Genomic DNA, 19,657 nt, shown 5'->3' on the forward strand with positions numbered 1-19,657 from the left:
AGGCTAACTTCTTCCTCACTGTTAGCATCCGTTATTTCCCCACGTTTTTCAGTAAGCAATGCTAGGTCCAAATCCATAACACCCAAGGTGAATTGAATTTGTTCATACCATTCGGAGAAATTTGACCCACTCAGAGTCTTAATACCAGAAGCATGCGAGTACAGTGAAGTAGGAATAGCAACTGAAATAAATATAGCAAATATAATAAGGTAAAGATAAAGGATGCTCACATAAGACCTTGAGTCAAATAAGATGAACTATCGATATCACTACAAGTTCGCCTTTGGGTGAAATACAGCATACCTATTGTTCACTCTATGTTGGTGTAAATGATCTTTTATAATACCTAAGTAGGGTCTAACATAATTTATCTTACTCGTCAACTAGTCATGTTACCTTTAGGTAAACAATTCTAATTGCTAAGTAATACAAATTATGATACCCTACCCAGTTCATAATTAATTAAAATCGACTATCCTTTGAGCTTGTCTCAATTTCTTAATTATGACTGCAATTTGAGAATATTATAATCTTTAATATCATATAAATGATTAAACTTTTATATAGTTCTTATATTTATTAGATTTTACTAATCTAGGTCACTTTAACGACTACAAGATTAGTAAATTTCATAAATATAAAACTAATAATATTCTCGTTATTATATACACAAATACGTATTTAATCACACACATATTGCATGATGTACTATATTAAACCCATCAAAAACATACAAAATGGGTACTGACATATTGTATCACGCATTTAAATATACAAAATTTCATGCATTCTAATATTATGTACTATATAATCATATATGGCGACTAATAAAATTTCAGAGTTGTGTATATTCTATTATTTCATGTGTACAGATGAATTATGAGTTGAATATCACGTGTGTGTGTGTCAAATCACACACACATACATTACGCTGTACACAGGACACAGTACACAGGACACATTAAAATCAACATCTACGCAGCTTTGCCGAAAGGATGGTCTATTACTCAGTGGCTATGGTCGCAAGTGATTGGCGAGGTGGATGTTGCGGATGGGCGGTTCGTCGATTTCCGGGGCAACCACAGCCGGTCGAATGCGAGGCGCATGCAATTTTTGAGGCAATTTCTTGGGCAAGGACCATTGGCTGGAGCTCGATAATTATCGAAGGAGATTGCTTGCAGGTTATTTCTTCCCTCAAAGAAGGCGAGTCATCACTGTCGTCGTTCGGAGCTTATATCGATGAATGTTTGGCTATAGCAGGTTCCTTTGTATTTTGCAATTTCTCGTTTGTTAAGCGTAGTGGAAACCAATTGGCGCATATGTTCGCCACGAATATTAATTTAAGCTGTAGTGATGGAACTCATATTCCTCATAATTTGGCTATTAATGCCTAATGGAATTTTCCTTTCCCTAAAAAAAAAAGACACAGTACACAGTACACACATATATATTATATATAAATTCAATCAACAATCAACATATACCAATATTTTATTATTATCAAAACATCAACCACAATCATTATTCACCAAAATACGGAACAAGAAAATTGACAATAATCAGTCTCAATTTATTATGCATAGAACGACTGTAGCAAAATATTAATTTCGACTCAAAATTCAGTTTCACACAATCATAAAGCCATATAATAAATTATAAGTTCTAAGATGAATCGATTTCAAAACCCTGCTTTGAGACCAATTGAAAAACTTTTATTTAATTTTATGCGGAAAATCTTAATCACAGAATCTTGAAATCAAATTCATCTTAAGAATAAAATCAAATTTTACCATCTTAAGTATTTCTGTAATTGATGGAATTCTCAATTTGTGTATGATCGTTGAGGAGAAGAGCTGTGGATTTTTTTTATAGACGAGAGAAGAGGGTCACGATTGATTTGTAACGGCAGAAGACAAATCCCACCCATCATGGTCTTTTATTGCCTTCAACGTTGCAAATCAATTACCATAAAATCACCTTAATACCATAATTGAATTAACCACAATTTAATTAATTAAAATAAAGATTAGTGGACCAAAAAATAAAACGTGAAAAAACGTAAAACTAACACTCGAGGCTATGGTTTCGAAATTCCAAGAAGATACTGAAAGAATTTATGGTTCCGAATTCGTTTAATACAGAGGTGTTATCTTAAGTGTTATGACACTTGAATAAACATGCAGCGGAAATATAAAGACAATACTCAGATCTAAAAATGTTCACAAGTAAAACTTGTGAACTTGCCCTTTACAGGACGGAAAAATTATATTAAAAACAGTATTCCACGAATACAAAGAGAAGATGTACGAAAACTTCTTCCTTATGAATGAATCATTCTCATGATCATTCTTACATTCAAATCTAGAAACAAAAAGAGAAATATTTAAAATTCTAGATTTCAAAGAATGTACTCGTGAGGAGTACCTAAAGAACTTATTTCTTATGAATGAATCACTATCTTGATTATTCTTACAACCAAGTCTAGAAACATATATACTAAACAATCTAGACTACGAAGAATGTACTTATGAGAAGTACGTAAAGAATGTACTTATGAGAAATACGTAAAGATTGTACTCATGGGGAGTACAACCAACCGATTCTAAAAACACATTAAAACACTCATGTATTCTTTTCAGCTCTCGGTGTTTATTTCTTGGAATCGATCAACTTTCTTGAGTATTGAATTCGGTATTTATAGACATTCCAAGCTTCCACTCCTCAGCCCATGATCTGCAAGAAAACCAACTACAAGAGCACTCAAGAACATGGGTTAGTGGGTTCGTTTAGTAGTTAAAATAATATCCACATTTTAACCCACTAAGCACTACTTAGCCCACTAAGTATTATACTTAACCCACTAAGCACTATACTTAACCCACTAAGCACTACTTATTCCATAACTAAAATTTTAGTTAGAAAAAAGAAAGTTAAAAACACAATGTGGAAATAATCCACGTGTTTCACATACGAAGGGGCTCGACGAAAAAGCGTTCGAAGAAGAAAGTGAATCTCGAACCCTAAAAGATAAAATGTCGGGATTAGAGCTCGAAAAGGAGACGGTGATGCAACAGTACAAACAGTGCCTCGAAAAAGTATCGGAGTTGGAGAACAAAATCTCTATAATCGAAAATGAGGCCAGCCTTCTTAAGAAACGAGCCGAGAGAGCTGAAGCTGAAGTTTCTGAACTAAAAAGGGCGTTTGCTGATCTGAACAAGGAGAAAGAAGCTTCGGCCCTACAGTACAAGTGCTGCCTAGAAATTATATCCAAGCTCGAGAAAGATATATCAAGCTTGAATGATAAAGTCTCGATTGGAAATGGAAGCTCAAGACTACCGAAGAGAAGTGTGCTCTGTTCGAGAAGTCGAATCAATCACTGCGAGTCGAAGCGGATAATCTTGTGAAAAAGATTGCTGCGAAAGATCAAGAACTCTCAAAAAAGCAGGGCGAATTGGAGAGTCTTGAAGTGCGTTTAAAGGACGAGCATTTACGTCACGAAAAAGTCGAAGCCACTCTCGAGACTCTGCAAAATTCGCACTCTAAATCTCGAGATGATCAAATGGCTCTGACGCTTGAGCTAAAAAATGTAGTTCAAAAGCTGAAAGAAACTGAAGCTAGCAAAAGTTGCTTGGAAGAAGAGATTCGGCATGTTAGAGATGAAAACGATAGTTTCAGCCAAACTAACTCTTCTATAGAGAGTATGCAGAATGAAATCTTTAGTTTGAGGGAGATTAAGGAAAGGCTCGAAAAGGAAGTTTCGCACCACATTGGGATAACTATTTCTCTTCAAAGGGAAATTTCGAATTTGAAAGAAGAAATCGAAGGGTTGAATAGGCACTATCGGGATTTAGTGGAGCAAGTGGAAGAAGCAGGTCTCGACCCCACGTGTGTGTTGATTTCGATTAAGTGCTTGCACGAGGAGAATTCGAAGCTGAGGCAGCTATGCGAAAACGGCAGAAACGAGAAAGCAATCATGTCGAAGAAGCTAGAGAATATTGAGGACGCATTGTTGGAATCGGGCTAATGTATTTACGGAGAAAAAACTGCTCTAGTTGCTGAGAAAGCTTCTATTCTGTCTCAATTACAAGCCATGACCGAGAATATGCAGGGTTTAGTGGGAAGAAACGCCGTTTTGGAGAATTCACTATCCACCGCCGAAATCGAGCTCGAAGGTTTGGGGGAAAAATCGAAAGGGTTAGAGGAGATTTGCGAATTGTTCAAGAACGAAAGATCGTTTCTTTTGACCGAAAGGGGCAGTTTAGTTTCGAAGCTGGAAAATGTGGAGAGAAGGCTGCAGATTTTGGAGAAAAAAATTATGGGGTTGGAAGAAAAATACACTGATTTAGAGAAAGAGAAAGAAGCCATGCACGATCAAGTCGAAAAGCTCAAGGTTTCGTTGGATGAGGAAAATCAAGAACGGACAAGCTCTCATATTTTGAGCGAAACCCGATTGGCCAGGCTCGAAAATCAAATCAATCTCCTTAAAGAAGAGAACACGTGTAAGAAAAAGGAAACAGAGCAAGAACTCGATAAAGCTTTGAAAGCGCAGTTCGAAATATCCATATTGCATAAATTTATAAAGGGCAAATTACCAAAACCCCCCTGAGGTAAGCCTAAATAACAAAAACCTCCCCACGTTCTCGTAATTATGAAAACCCCCCTTGACTAACGGTTGACCGAATTTTTTTAACCGAAAACGTGAAATGTCTATTATATCCTTCTGTTAAATATATGAAAAATAAAAGAAAAAAAAGCTGAAAATTCCAATAATTCCCGCCATCCTATATATATATATATATATATATATATATATATATATATATATATATATATGGCAAATTACCAAAACCCCCTGAGGTAAGTCTGAATAACGAAAATTTCCCCCACGTTCTCGGTGTTAAACTCGATAGAATCGCTCTAACGGTGTTACAAATCGCTCTAACGGTGTTAAACTCGATAGAATCTTTTTGATTCTCCCGAATATTCCCTTGATAATACCAATTTTGCCCCTTTAACTTTTACCCCTTTCGCCGGACGCTTCGATATCGAGGGTTTCAACTTGGGGGCAACTATTTCAAATACTAACTTTTGCTTACTTGAATACTACCAAGTTTAAAACCAAAATTGAGTACATATTTATTAGTTTTTTCTTACTTTAATACCAAAATAAAAAGAAAATTACAAAAACACCCTTTTATACAAAAAATCAATTATATCAAATTTTATTAGAAATTACCTAATCAAAAACCAAATAAAAAAAAAAAGAAAAAAATCCCTTTGTTGTAAAAAAAAAACCTCCAACCCTCGCCGCCGCCGCCGCCGCCGCTGAACGCCGCCGCCGCTTCTTCGTCCATTGTTATCAACCCGCCGCCGCTTCTTCGTTCCGGTTTCATTCATCCAAGTAATAATTTTTTTCGAATTTTTTTTCTTTAATATTTACTTAGGATTTGATTGTTTGATATGGGTAATTAGGATTTGATTGTTTTAGGTAGAAATGATCGTTAATTAGTAATGGGTGCATCTAATTTCAGTCGATTTGAGCATTGATTTGAGATTCGTGGGTTGGTTCTTCGTTCACAATTTTCGACCTGTATATGTCGATTTTTGATGAATTTTCGACAGCTTGATGTCGAAAATTCATCAAAAATCGACATATAGTTGTCGAAAAATGTGAAAGCTTGAAATGGGATTTTTGATAATTCGACAGATAGCTGTCAAAATTTGGATGAGTTTTCGACAGCTAGCTGTCGAATATTCAACCAATTTTCGACAGCTACCTGTCAAATTAGAGCTGTGTAATTTTTTTTTTTTTTTTTATTTTTTTTTTTAATTTTTTTTATATTTTCGACACTTAGGTGTCGAAAATTGTATCAAAATTCGACACTTAGGTGTCGAAACTTAATAAAATATGAATTGTTATGTTTTCGACACATACATGTCGAAAAATAAGGGTATTTTCGACCTGTATGTGTCGAAAATACATGGCGAGTTTAAAAAAAAAAAAAATTCAAAATCGATGTTTTAGCTCAAAAAATACATGAATACATACTTGAATGGGTTCTCCTTGCTCGTAAACTACCATTCTATTGTCATTTGACGCCATTTTGCAAGTTGTGTAAGGTTTTGATTTCTCTTGTTTTGAGGTTTTTTAGGAGGGTTTTTGGGGAGGGAGAAGAAGGAGGTGGAGGAGGTGAGGGGTTTGTGAGTGAGGAGGGGAAATGTTTTTTTTAGGTTTTTGATTATTTGGTATTTAAGAAAGAAAAATAGTATTTGTAATATTTTTTTGGTTTTAATTTTCATTAAGGGCATTAAAGTAATTTACAATTAATTATTTATTTTTTATTTTTTTGGTATTCAAGTAAGCAAAAGTTAGTATTTGAAATAGTTATCCCCTTTCAACTTTCAAGGATAGAAATTAGCAAATCACCATTTGAATCGAGGGTTTCAAGAATACAAATTAGCAAATCCCCATTTTAAAACATCAGAGTTAGAACGCAGCGATGACGGAGGATTATGGGCAGGCCTGGTCGATTTTTTTGATTGGGCGATAGCATAGCGCCGGACCATGGGCGACGGCGACGGTAGAAGCTGCGTGCTCGATAAAATACTTGGGCATACGGGTAAATCTTAATTTTGATGTTCTTGTATTTAAAAAAATGATAGATAACATAATTAGTCTGTGGAATTACTGGATTATGAATACATTGGGTATTAACAAAAAAATGATGATTTCTATTAGTTGGTTGTGCGATGAAAATAATGCCGGCGATTGAGGGTTGTCTACGAGTATTAATTGGTCATTTTTTGTAAATGTATTCTGATTTGTTACCATGATTCTTTGTAAATGTATTCTGATTTGTTACCAAGTAATAATTTCGGAATGAGTGTTCTTGGATCTTCTTATTGCAACAGACGTGTAAGTCATTGTTTCATTGAATAAGCTAATTTGCCAATTTTTGTTTATTTTGGTTTATTGTACTTCGAATGATTATATAATTTCTTGAATTTTGTAGTTGTAAATAAAGAATGATGTTGGTAGAACGACGAGAATGAGTCTGTTGTTGCCTGTTGGTGTTAACTCAATTTGAATAGTATAAGTTTTTTTGCATGGTGTCAACCCAATTTGGAAAAGTAATTACTTTATTCAGATTTAATGTTAAGCTTATTGGAAATGTAGCAGCATTTAGTACACTATATACTAACTATGCAGTACATGTAGAGGTGGTGGAAACTCTCCTGTTGTAGTTGTTCCACTGTTTGCTTTAGGAACGCAAAGTGGCACGATTGATGTGGACGGAATAATATTGATACAAGATGCATTTCTTGTTTGTTAGATTACGTTGTCAAATGCCAATAGCACCAAGAACTCATCACAAACTCTACACGGCTCATGCATAATCGTGGAAGGCAAGAGTATTTTTTCTTTCGATTGTGATAGATTACACATACTAAGTAGAAGGGAATAATTATAAATTATTTTTCCATATTCACGACATCTGCACATTGGAATTTACTGATTGTTAAATAAATTTCTTTGCTCACAGGGTCTCGTGTAAATTTTGTTCGAGTTCAAATTTGAGGCCTCAATGCAGCAGCCGTCTGATCGAAACCAGCTTTCTACATCGACAAGCTCGAGCACGTAAATGAGAAGGATATTTATCTTGAACATAGTTACAAAACAAAAAGTTTTTTTAACTTTGTATCGAATTGAAAAATTAGGTGGCTTTCTTAAATTTTAATGCAAAACTCATTCGAGTTTTCTTTCGGTCTATGTATTATATATTTTGACTATTGTGGAATCGTATGTGAATTTGGTGTTCTAAGAATTTTCTGTGAGAATTTATTGGAATTTTCTGCTTTTTGTTAGTTCTGTAGTAGATTTTCTATTGATTATCAAGAATTTTGAAGTTGAATGAAGTTTTGAAATATCGAATAACAAGTATTAAAAAATATTCGAATTTTCCCGCTAACACCGTTGGAGAAAGCCGGAGCTGTGGTTTGGTAATAAACCGCAGGTACGGCTCCAATATCTGTGGGGGTGTTTGTGTAAAACCCTTCAATGGGTCTAATTGATGAGGTTACGGGAGTGATTCTTGGGTCTTCGGGTAGATTTCTCACTATATTTAACGGGTGTAAATTTTTGGGCATTGAGGTCTCATCAAAGGCCATAACACTAATAATTTCTTTTTCAGCTTTTTTCTTTTATTTTCACGTTTTCGGTTAAAAAAAATTCGGTCAACCGTTAGTCAAGGGGGGTTTTCGTAATTACGAGAACGTGGGGGGATTTTCGTTATTTAGGCTTACCTCAGGGGGGTTTTGGTAATTTGCCCTTTATTTTTTACATATTTAACAGAAGGATATAATAGACATTTCACGTTTTCGGTTAAAAAAATTATGTCAACCGTTAGTCAAGGGGGGTTTTCGTAATTACGAGAACGTGAGGGGGATTTTCGTTATTTAGGCTTACCTCAGAGGGGTTTTGGTAATTTGCCATATATATATATATATATATATATATATATATATATATATATATATATATATATATATATATATATATATATATATATATATATATATATATATATATATATATATATATATATTTTATGTTCATCGTCTTCTTAATTAATTCTCCACCACCACAAAAGAAAAAAGAAAAAAAAATACTATCACGTCATCTCTGAAAATCATGACATGCATCAGCCCAAAGCGGCCAGCCCCGCCATTTCTCCGCCCTCTCACTTCTCTTTCTCCTCCCGATCTCAATTTCCAGCGGCGTTTACCCTTTCCTTTTGCCGCCGCCCAATTATAATAATATTAATAATAATTCAAAATCAGTTCCTTCTCAATTTATTATCCAACTTATTTACCTCCTTTTCGCAGTCATCTTCGGCCTTTGCGGCGGCGCGTCCATCACCCACACCGCCATCCACGGTTTCTACGGCGAACCCGTAGAAATTACCTCCGCGCTCAAATCAATTCCGGTCTCGTTCCTCCCTCTTTTCGTGACCAAATTAGTCTACCTGATAATTCTATGGTTGATTTTTATCTGTTACGGGATTTTAATCGCGTTTGCGTACGGCGGGCTTCTTCTATTCGGTGTCCAATTGGACTACGGCGGTCCGAATTTCGTCGCCTTAGTAGTCGTGATGACCGTTCTTCTTATGGCGGCGACGATTTACATCCAAGTGGGGTGATGCTTGTCGACGGCGGTGGTGGTTGTGGAGTCGCGTTGGGGCTACGCGCCGCTGAAGAGGAGTTGGTATCTGGTTAGAGGGATGAGATGGGTCGTGTTCGGGACGATTATGCTACTGGCAGTTCCCTCTTAAAAGAACGTGGGGGGAATTTTCGTTATTCAGAATTACCTCAGGGGGGTTTTGGTAATTTGCCCATTTATAAAAGATATGGAAGAGAAGAACTACTCTCTCATTATTGAGTGTCAAAAACACGTCGAGGCATCGAAATTGGCGGAGAAATTGATATCCGAACTGGAGGGTGAAAGTCTTGAGCAGCAAGTTGAATCTGAGCTCCTATTGGATGAAATCGAGAGGCTGAGATTGGGAATATATCAAATTTTCAGGGGATTGGGAATTGCTCCTGAGGAAAAGGTTGTCGAAAACGAACAAAAACACCCCACCTTTCCAAAACCCGAAAATCCTAAAACCCGAGACTAATATTTCTAACTCGAGAACCCTTAGGGAATATTATTACGTGATATTAATTATATGCATTACGTGAATTTAATTATGTTACTTATGTGAATAACTACGTGCGCCATTATGTGTGCGATTTATATGATTTAAATTTCCGTAGATTAAAATACTATGGAATTTCGTGAATTACGTGGTTTATGTGAATAATTTCGTATTTTATTTATTTGATAAATTATGTGGATTATATATATATATATATATATATATATATATATATATATATATATATATATATATTAAGTATATATATATGTCGATCGCCCCTAAATCCCGCCCCCCAATTCTTTTCCATTTTTCTTTGGCCCGTTTATTCGGGAAACGGCGACGTTTCGTTCTGAACTCCCAATCACAACCCTGCGTTCTTTTCTTTTTACTTTATTTCTCCACTTTAAATCATCCTGCTTGACCTGCTTTTATTTTTTTTTTCTTTTCGCTTTTTCTTTCTGCGTTTTTTTTTTCCCTTTGCCAACAATCGTTGACCTCACACAAATTCTCTACAGTTTAATTTTGGGTATTATCTCCTCCAATTTGCTACCGCCGGCTCTCTCCTGAAGCTCCTACACCATCGCTCGGCCACCGTTCAGAGTAGGCGCTCAAGAAATCCCCGCCGGCCATCGCCGTCTCTTCTGCCACTTGCGCGGGCAGCAACCTCGCCTCTGCTGTTGCATCCGACGAGGACCTCCAAGTTTCCGATGCCGATGTTAGTGAGGTATTTGTTCATTTTATTTTGGTCTTTTATTTTTTTTTCTTTTCTTTTACTGTAAAAAAATTCGAAGTCGGTGTTGGACATGAGTCCTTTTATTTGTTCAATATCTCTGCTGTAATTTTGTGTTTGTAATTTGGTGGAACAGTTGGGTCTGCTGTAAATTTCAGTAGAAAAGGATGGAGGCTTGAGGACTCATTTTGCAGTCAATGGCGAAAATAACCGGTGCGTATTTACGTTTACAGACTTACAAATTGGGTATTGGTTTCCGAATTTAGTGGCTATTCAGAATTTTGTTGGTTATGGCTGGGTTTGGCTTGTCGTCACCTCTACAGCCCCTGTTTTGCCATTATGGGCTGTGACTTTCTTTCTTTCTTTTTTTTATTCTTCATTTTTTAACCCTTTTTTTTATTCATTGGTCTGCAACTACTTTTGGTCAATGTATATGATGTATCCAGAGATATGCATATTATTATTATTATTCAGGGATTGCTGATTAATTGGTGATTATTGATCTGGGAATTTTTATTTTTATTTTTCTATATGTGATGAATATGATCTGCTGAATTTACCTTAAAGATCACATCTTTAGGATTGTAGAAGATTTCAGACATTTGATTTTTAGTTTTTGCCATTGTTCTCATCAAAGGTCAGATGTTTCATTCAATCTGCAATCACAACGTGTAATACGATATTTGAAGCCTTGTACAAAAAACGAAACATGATTATCGCTTTTACTGGCAGATGTGCATCCTTATCTTCATTGGTACGAACGGCGAGACATACTTCAACACAGCGTCCCTCGTTTCTTGTGTTCAAAACTTCCCCAAAAGCCGAGGTCCCGTTGTGGGAATACTAAAGGGCTTTGCTGGTTTGGGCGGTGCCATTTTAAAGGATAATTTGTACATTTTACTTCTATATTTTCCTAAAAGCTTACCTCATTTCATTTCTTCTCGTACATATTTTTTCTTTGGAAGTTTTAGAACTTCACATTGTGAGTACCCTACTGTTACTGAATGATTCTTTTAGCCTATAGTTAAAAATCGAGGGGTTGAGGAGTAGCTTACACGGAGGGCTTCGTCAAGGCAAGATCTTTTTATTTTATGTGTGGTAAATGTATGTCGCAACTTTCTAATACGATCATCTTTACGGTGTAGTTTTGATATATGGAAACTTATTTCATTGGTTATTCCAGTTTTACAGTTCGAATTCACTTCTTACAGGGTAAAATTAATCATCCACGATATTGAAATGCAAGAATTTAATATGGAAGGAGGAGAGCAAAAAATTGTGGAATACTATAGTGTAAGGGTACATGTTATCTCTAGAAGACTTATATAAATGATTACATCTTTGAATTGTTAGATATTACGTAATTTTGCGTTATATTCCTTTTTCTTGTTCATTAATTGCAGCCTGTTTTTAAATTTGTTAAATTTTATTTCTTCTGATTTATGAGCCTAATTTTTTTTTCTTTATATTCTTTTTCGTTCATTCACTTCAGCTTTGTTTGAGTACTTTATTGAATTCGAGTTCATCTGCTATTTTAGTCTCTGAACAAATGAGGCTGGTTATTCTGGAGTTTCGAAGAAAACAAGTGTTTCTAATGGTTGTTGTGAAATTCAAATTTGAAATATAATAAAAAGTGTTGGTCACTTTTTCCTGAATTTTCCATTGGCTTTGAAGGGATTTTCCAGTTAAGGCTGCTTGCTACTCTACTGGTTTCTTACCAATCTGGGCCAGGTTATCATTCGTCATCTTGGAAATTATATCGTCCTCTCTTCCTTCCTTTTTGTTTATAGTTCCTGGGCAGGTATTCTTTTTTACTTGGTGTTTTACTTCGTCATAGGAACACATCAAATGCCACTTATTGTTCGTCCGTCTTCTTATCAATTTAGGTCTGCTACACCGTATAACCTGGACACCATCCACCGCGCCTTGCGCGGTGCACATTACTAGTATATATATATATATATATATATATATATATATATATATATATATATATATATATATATATATATATATATATATATATATATATATATATATATATATATATATATATATATATATATATATATATATATATATATATATATATATATATATATATATATATATATATATGTCCGAAATTGTGTGTGTGTGTTCGGATGATGTGTGTGTGTGTTAAGATGCAAGTTGTGATTTAAATTAAATAAATAAATTATGTTTAATTAGGCATGCACTCACACTTGGCAAATACTAATCATTTTATCTAAGCCTACACTCAACACTCTCATTAGTGAGATGAAGAGACACCCTTCATCTCTCTTCTTCCAACACCTCAACCATCACTTGTCTTCCTCTTCTCCTTCCACCGAAGCCCTCATCACCATCATCGGCCTTCTCCTTCCTCCACCTCACTTCCCATTTTCAAAGAATTTCCAACATAAAAATGAGAGTTCCTTATTTAACTCTTGCCATAGACTACTCCAAAAATACCATCAAAACCACTTGCCTCCTTACGGGAGATCACAACTCCTCCCTCCTTGAAGCTCACACCATTTCTTTCACAATCAAGGTAGCTTGGTTGGACTTCGGTGCTTGAAAGCCTCTCTCCCCTTCGGCTATTTTTCTTTCTCCGATTTTAAGGTAAGAAATTCGATTTCTTGCTGCAATTAAGGGACATCAATAGTATTGAAATGATTTTCATAAAATTTTAAAAGATTGGGGAAATTTCGAAAATTTAGGGCTTTTTGAAGAAAAATGGAAAATAAGTGTTTCTTGTTGATTTCTTGTTCTTGCATGCATCATCTAAGTTGATAGTGGTTAGATACAACTTTAATTGGTCAAAAACCTTAAAAAATTCAGATTTCAAAAAGGAGTTTTCAAGAAAAAAAAAATGGATTTTTAACTTTTTGTGGTTGCATGTGTAAATCTTCGAAAGTTTTGGGCCGAATCTGTAAAGTCTGTCCGAAAAATGTTTTCAACACTGTTTTCCAGCATTTATTGAACAAAGATTTCGGATTTAAAGAATTTTTGTAAGAAAAAGTTGATTTTGAAATTCTAGTAGGCTTGCATGTGTAGATCTAGGGATTTTGGGGTAAAATGTGTAATTTCCAAAATTTCTGCATAAAGCAACTTTTCAACTTCATTTTCTGCATCTAGTAAAGTGGAATTTCAGATTTGTTAGGGGTTTTCATGAAAAAATGGAAATTGAACTTCTAGTGTGGTTGCATGTATAAATTTTGAAACTTTTGGGTCAAAACTGCAATTTCCGAAAAAAAATCTCTCATTTTTAAAGTTTGGATCTGTTTTTCAGCAAGTATTAGATAGGAAAAAGTTTTATTTAACAAGTTTTTAAATCAATTAGAGATATGTTAGAATTTTGGATTTTTAAATTGAAAAAGGGATTTTCCTTGTTTTTAATTTCAAGAAAATTCGAAACTTTGCAAAAATTTAAAATAATGTCAGAATCTGAAATTTTGATCAATTAGGAGTACTAGGATTTAATTCGAGAATTTTTGGAATTAAATTGCTATTATTTCGAATTTAGGATACTTGCATATCATTTACATATGTTTTGGTGCCTTAAGTGTTCATGTTTTGATTTGATAATTATGAATGATGAGTTTTGGTATTTTTGTATTTTAATTACTGTTGGATGTGTTTAATGGCTGTGGGAAATTGATTGAAATGGATTATTACCTAGATGTGGTAATAAGTCCATTAAAAGAAAGGTAAAAAGGTATTTGTTCTTAAGTTTGCTTTGATGAGTAATTAGTGATGTTTAATGTGTTGATTGTGCATGTGTGTGTGCTGAAAATGTGTGAATGTGTGGGTGCTGATGGTGCATGGTGTGTGTGCCGTGTGTGATTGTGTGTTTATGTGTGTGAATTTGGGATTTTGCCCAAATCATAAATATGTGGTAAATTGTGATATTTGTGTGATTTGTGGCACTTGATTGATATTTGTGATGTCATGTGTGGGTTATAGCATTATTTCGAAAAGTTGCATTAAATGATTTTTATTTGAAAGATTAATGGAATATCGGGTAATAAACAACTCGGATATAGTGGGCCGGTATCCAACTAGGATGATGTGGTAGTGGTTTGATTCCACTTAGTGAAAACGGGCTCGTAACAAGTTTATTATCCGGTACAGAAATTAATCTTTCACGGATCCGATAAACCGAAAAATGTGTTTTTCATGATTTTCACAAAAAGGGCATTTTAGTCATTTTGCATAATTACGTGATTTTTGCTAAATGATGTGTTTTCCTGAGGTATGTAATTTGGCTGATTGCCTTGTGTTGTTTTACGAAACGTGGGTAAGAACGGGTATACAATATCATATATTATATATAACGTATTTCCAAAGTTCGATAATACTCGGATTTCTTACTGAGCTTTATAGCTCATATAGATGTCTTTTAATTGCAGGTAGTAGTGCTAGTAATCCTCAACCGGGATGGATCGAGTAGTGGATCGAGGTCTTGCCCGGAGGTTTGGAAGACGTACGAGGACCTATGAACGATGCTAGACTTTTGGTTATTTTCTTTTGGTGGTGTAACCTTAAACCGTAACATTTTCTTTTCGTACTTTTGAACTCATTTTTGTTATGACTCGTACTTAATTCCTACTCTAATATAGTAAGTTTCGCAATTTACTATTTTCATGCCTTCGCTAGGAATTTTCAAATTATTCACCAAAATAACCTTTTCGAACTCTGATTTCTTCTCGAACCGAAAAATGATTAGTGAGAATGTAGCACTCGAATGAGAAACCTCCCCTCGAAACTTATTTCCAAACGAAGATTTTATTCGGCCAAAGTAACCCAACAAAGTTTTCTTTTGAAAATGCAAAGCCTTCAAATACCCATATTTTTAATAATTGCATTTTCGCCCCATCCCAATGTTTCAATAATTACAAATAGATCCTTTGCTTCCGCTAGTTTAATGTATATTCCGATAAACCGGTTCGATTTATCGCCCATCTAGAAGGGGGGTGCTACAAACTTTCTTGCATTGCATTCTTCAAAGTATTGAAGATATGAAATGTTCTCTTTCGGAATACGAGGATGAAAAGCAAGAGCTCTTGGTTGAAAACTCGGTTCTTTTAACTCTTCTCGAAAGTTGGAGTCAAAGGGCGTCGAAATCGAGACGCAGAAAATACACTTGGAGCAAGAGTCGAAACTCATGGCTGAGAAGCTTAGTGCTGTCGAACACGAAAAAAATGAATTTGTGGAAATAAATGGGAAATTGAAGTCGGATGCGAGTGAAGGTCGTGAAGAAGCTGTTGTACTCGAGGCTGAATTCGGGAGTCTTTGTGTGAAACAAGCTGATTTGCAGAAGGCGTATAATGCATTACAGGCAGTTTACTCTAAAGTGAATCAAGAAAATACGTATGTGTTGAAGAAGTTTTCGGATCTGAAAGATGAGATATACGAGTTAGACCGGTATAACGAGGATGCAATTCTTGAATTTTTATCATCTGCTAATGTATCTGAAGTCAAGTGTTTCGGGAGAGAGGAATCGAAGAAGTGAAATTACTTCTCGCAGATCTGAACCGACAAAATGAGGTCAATGTTAGCCTCGAAAAGGAAATGAGTGTGTTGATAGGAAAGCTTAAGTTGAAAAAGGCGGAAAATTTAGCCCTGAAAGATGCCGTTTTTAGCTTGGAAATCGAGATGGATGTGGTCAGAGAATGCAATGTTCGAATGAACCAGGATGTAATAAATGGTAAACAGAGTTTGCTTCAAACACAAGCAAAGCTCTTCGATGCAGAAACGAAGCTCGAAGCTGCGGAAAAATCGAACTTAGCTTTGTGCACAACAATGGCCGAAATGAAGAAGGAAAACGAGAGCCTTAATTTAGCGAACAAGAATTTGGAGTCGGAAATTTGCTTATAAGAGACGATATATCACTCATCGAGCATAATGCACTGCTTCGTTCAAAGGTTAAAGAAGCTGACAATCGAGACACAGAGTTTCTAGAAGCTAGGGTTGATCTTCCAGAAGATCAATCCCTTGCTAGTTTGCAGAAATTGCAGATGAGAGTTAAGGCAGTTGGAAAGTTGATCGAAGAGTCGAATAATAGCAAAAGACAAGAACCTGGTAGGAGTGAGAATGACAAGCTTAAGAACCACTGTCGTATTAGAGACAAGCACGAACATAGCAGCCGAAAAACAAAGATGCTGATGAAAGATATCCCTCTCGATATAGTTGTCTCGCACAGCTCAGAACTGAAGAGAGGCAGTGTTAGAATGGACGATCATTTGATGCTCGAGATGTGGGAAACTACTGACGTGGACGGGAAAAATCGGGACCAAACGACAGTCGGAGACTCGCGTAGAATTTCGTACAAGTTGAGGCAAAGGGATAAATCGCAGTACAAATCCGACCCTCCGTCGACCGATTCGGATGTGGAGAAAGAGCTGAGTGTGGATAAGCTAGAGCTTTCGTCATCATCATCAAGAAGAATCAGTACTACTGATACGGGCCATTCTGACCTAGATGAACAAATATGAGTTAAGAAGAACCGACTCACTATTACAAGAAATGATAGCGAATTGTGATCTCCGAATAACGACTTAAGACCTCGGCGGACCGTAGTTCGTAGCCGAATGTAAAAACGATCGAAGTCTAGTACCGAGCAGATGTGTGAAGCCTAAGCAGGCCCAAATAACAAAGGCCCAAAAAATGTGACTTGAGGGAGAAAAAACCCTAGAAAAGGAAACCTTGGAGGCCAAGGTTTCATCATCTATAAATAGGGGAAGCATTATCTATTCACATATATATATACACATCCACGTACTTACACTTTTCATAATAACGACATCTTAAATCACATATCACTGACTTGATCGTCGGAGCTTTCCCGCCGGGATCTCCCCCCGGCGTTGCAGGTACCTCCGTCGAAGAACTCTCACGTGTCTTGGAAGAGAGGTATCTTCATCAGAAGACTCCCACGTGTCTTGGAAAAGAAGCAAGCCCCACGGACCAAATCAAGTGGCGCCGTCTGTGGGAAAAGTTCCAAAATCTTGGGTACATAACTTCCGGGAAAATACTATATCTGCCCCAGAAGTCCAGATCTGAGTTATAAACATGGAGAAAAATAGAGCAAGGAGACACCATTATTCGAAACCTGCAAAAAGAACTAGACGCAGCAGCTCGCGACACTGCGGAGCCATCATCTGTTCGAAAAGACAAATCGGGGTGTAGCAGGGTCACCCCCACGAAGGGAGGCCAAACTCTCCCCTTCTCGGATAGTCCTTCTTTCGAATTTCAGAACGGTGAGACCGCTACAAGGAACCCAGCCCCAGCCCCCGCTCAACCTCCTAGCGAACGTATCTATACCAAAAACGAGGTGGAAGCTATGATCACTGTGGCCATCAGGAACTATGCCCAGTCTTCACCACAAGAAAACAGGCCCAGGAGAGACCTTAGGCGCCCCACGAACGAGGAACGAGCTGAGAATGAATACGATAGTTACTCGGAAAACAGAGAAGGTGACAGTCATGATGTCCGGACCGAAGTTGATAGTTTGAGGCAAGATATAAACAAACTGAAGGCTCTGCGAGGCGGTTTAACACGAACTCCCGAGGGCAGTACCCCATTTGCCAAGCATCTCGATAATGACCCTATACCACTCAACTATCGACCTATTTTGTTTGAATATAACGGTGCGTCAGATCCGGCTGAACACTTGAGCCGATTCAACAACACAGCTTCCCTCCATCAACTTACCGAAGGGGTGAAGTGTCGCGCCTTCGTCACTACTCTAGCCGGACCGGCCCAAGCATGGTTCGGCCTACTGCCGCCTGGAAGTATACATTCCTTCGGGTAGTTTACCAAGGCCTTCATGAACCAGTTCGCTAGTTCAATGAAGTGTAAAAAAACCTCGCTGTCGTTGTTCAACATTCGACAAATGGAGAAGGAGAGTCTCCGGAACTACATCAAACGCTTTACCTCGGCAACCCTAGAGGTCCCCACTACTAGTGACGAAGTCTTAATGGCCTCCCTCTCACAAGGGCTAAGGGACGACGAATTCTTTCGAGCCTTAGCACTAGAACCCTCTCCCGATTTCGACAACTTGCTGGGAAGGGCATCTAGGTTTATTAACCTAGAAGAGGCCCGACAGCAGAACATAGAAGAATCCCCTCAAGCCTTAGGGGTGAGGACCAATGAAACGAGGAAAGGTAAGGAGCCCGTCCCGCCACGAAGGGATACGTCGTCCGGTCGAAGTAATGCCCAAGACATTAAATGCCCCCGATATCAGTCATATCAGCCCCTCATAGCTCCTTTATCCAATGTTCTGTGTGCAATTGAAAAGAGGAATGACTTACGCTGGCCTCGTTTCGCCCGTGAAGAACCCCGCCGAAGTCCAGCATTAGGCAACTTTTGTCGGTTCCATAATGAATATGGCCACACGACAGACGAATGTTCAGATTTAAAAGACAAGGTAGAACGTCTCATCAGAGATAACAAAATCGGGGATTTTGTAAAAATAGACCCTCCCCGAGGGCGGAAACGCGAGGCCCAGTTCGGAAACCCGGCTCGGGTTCCTCCTCCGCCCCCGATGCCAAAGCGAGGATACATTCAAATGATCTCGGGAGGACCCACGGGAGGAGACACCCATCGAGCTAGACGACGCCACTTCGGCGATATTAAAAACAATCATGAGATTTGCCAGATCTCTGCAATGGCGTGTCACAAATACCCCGCCATCTCGTTTGGACCAGAAGACGACGCAGACCTCGATGATTTCCATTGTGATCCTCTTCTCATCACAATTAATGTGGGCGGATATGATGTAGCTCGCGCCTTTGTCGACTCAAGGAGTTTTGTTGATGTCATATCTTATGAGTGTTTCCAGCAGATGGAGCTCGACCTCCCAATCTTCCCTGTCACTACCCCAATATTCGGGTTTACAGCAGGATCTTTGGCACCAGTTGGACAGGTCAAGATCCCCGTTACCATTGGGACGCCACCCCGCACGCGTACACAAATTGTCAATTTCGTAATCGTTTAAGGGTCCCCCACCTCGTATAACATCGTGATAGGACGGCCGATGATGCATATTTTCCGGACAGTCCCATCCACTATACACCAAAAACTCAAATTCCCATTGGATGGAGTAATAGGAGAAGTCAAAGGTGATCAAGCTCAATCGAGATCTTGTTACGTCGAGATGGTCAAAATGGCAGAAAAAGGGCGACGTGGCACTTTCACTAAAGAGGATCTGGGGGACGAG

General features: G+C 37.3%; 3 protein-coding genes and 2 long non-coding RNA genes across 6 annotated transcripts; all 5 read left to right on the top strand.

The window, feature by feature from the left end:
• The first annotated feature begins 995 nt into the window (after positions 1-995).
• On the top strand, positions 996-1,394 carry LOC105958198 (uncharacterized). Its single transcript, XM_012982204.2, has one exon. It carries the CDS (start codon positions 996-998, stop codon positions 1,392-1,394), a length of 399 nt encoding a protein of 132 aa, XP_012837658.2.
• A 4,980-nt stretch (positions 1,395-6,374) lies between these two features.
• LOC148772257 (uncharacterized) lies at positions 6,375-7,866 on the top strand. Its single transcript, XR_016034887.1, has 3 exons — positions 6,375-6,620; positions 7,222-7,407; positions 7,545-7,866. It is a non-coding gene; the product is annotated as an uncharacterized LOC148772257 (long non-coding RNA).
• Positions 7,867-8,059: 193 nt separating this feature from the next.
• Positions 8,060-9,332, top strand: LOC105958200 (uncharacterized). Its single transcript, XM_088814956.1, has 3 exons — positions 8,060-8,132; positions 8,707-9,158; positions 9,201-9,332. Exons 1-3 carry the CDS (start codon positions 8,060-8,062, stop codon positions 9,330-9,332), a joined length of 657 nt encoding a protein of 218 aa, XP_088671082.1.
• A 634-nt stretch (positions 9,333-9,966) lies between these two features.
• Positions 9,967-11,870, top strand: LOC105973868 (uncharacterized). 2 transcript variants are annotated; one of them, XR_001174289.2, is made up of 4 exons: positions 9,967-10,425; positions 10,568-10,644; positions 11,164-11,535; positions 11,643-11,870. It is a non-coding gene; the product is annotated as an uncharacterized LOC105973868 (long non-coding RNA). The 2 variants fall into 2 exon arrangements; XR_016034890.1 differs by having other exon boundaries at positions 11,164-11,504.
• Positions 11,871-18,331: 6,461 nt separating this feature from the next.
• On the top strand, positions 18,332-19,435 carry LOC105958201 (uncharacterized). Its single transcript, XM_012982208.2, has one exon. The coding sequence runs from the start codon at positions 18,332-18,334 to the stop codon at positions 19,433-19,435; it is 1,104 nt and encodes a 367-aa protein (XP_012837662.2).
• Positions 19,436-19,657: the final 222 nt, after the last annotated feature.

This window comes from Erythranthe guttata, chromosome 2 (assembly GCF_056151865.1).
Source record: "Erythranthe guttata isolate IM_541 chromosome 2, IM_541, whole genome shotgun sequence".
Taxonomy (NCBI): domain Eukaryota; kingdom Viridiplantae; phylum Streptophyta; class Magnoliopsida; order Lamiales; family Phrymaceae; genus Erythranthe; species Erythranthe guttata.

Bases quoted from the DNA above. Each gene is read 5' to 3' on its own strand.
- LOC105958198 (XM_012982204.2), top strand. From the start codon at position 996: ATGGTCTATTACTCAGTGGCTATGGTCGCAAGTGATTGGCGAGGTGGA.
- LOC105958200 (XM_088814956.1), top strand. From the start codon at position 8,060: ATGGGTCTAATTGATGAGGTTACGGGAGTGATTCTTGGGTCTTCGGGT. The intron at 8,133-8,706 runs GTAAATTTTTGG...GACATGCATCAG, and splicing joins TCTCACTATATTTAACGGGT to CCCAAAGCGGCCAGCCCCGC. The intron at 9,159-9,200 runs GTTCTTCTTATG...CAAGTGGGGTGA, and splicing joins CCTTAGTAGTCGTGATGACC to TGCTTGTCGACGGCGGTGGT.
- LOC105958201 (XM_012982208.2), top strand. From the start codon at position 18,332: ATGGAGAAGGAGAGTCTCCGGAACTACATCAAACGCTTTACCTCGGCA.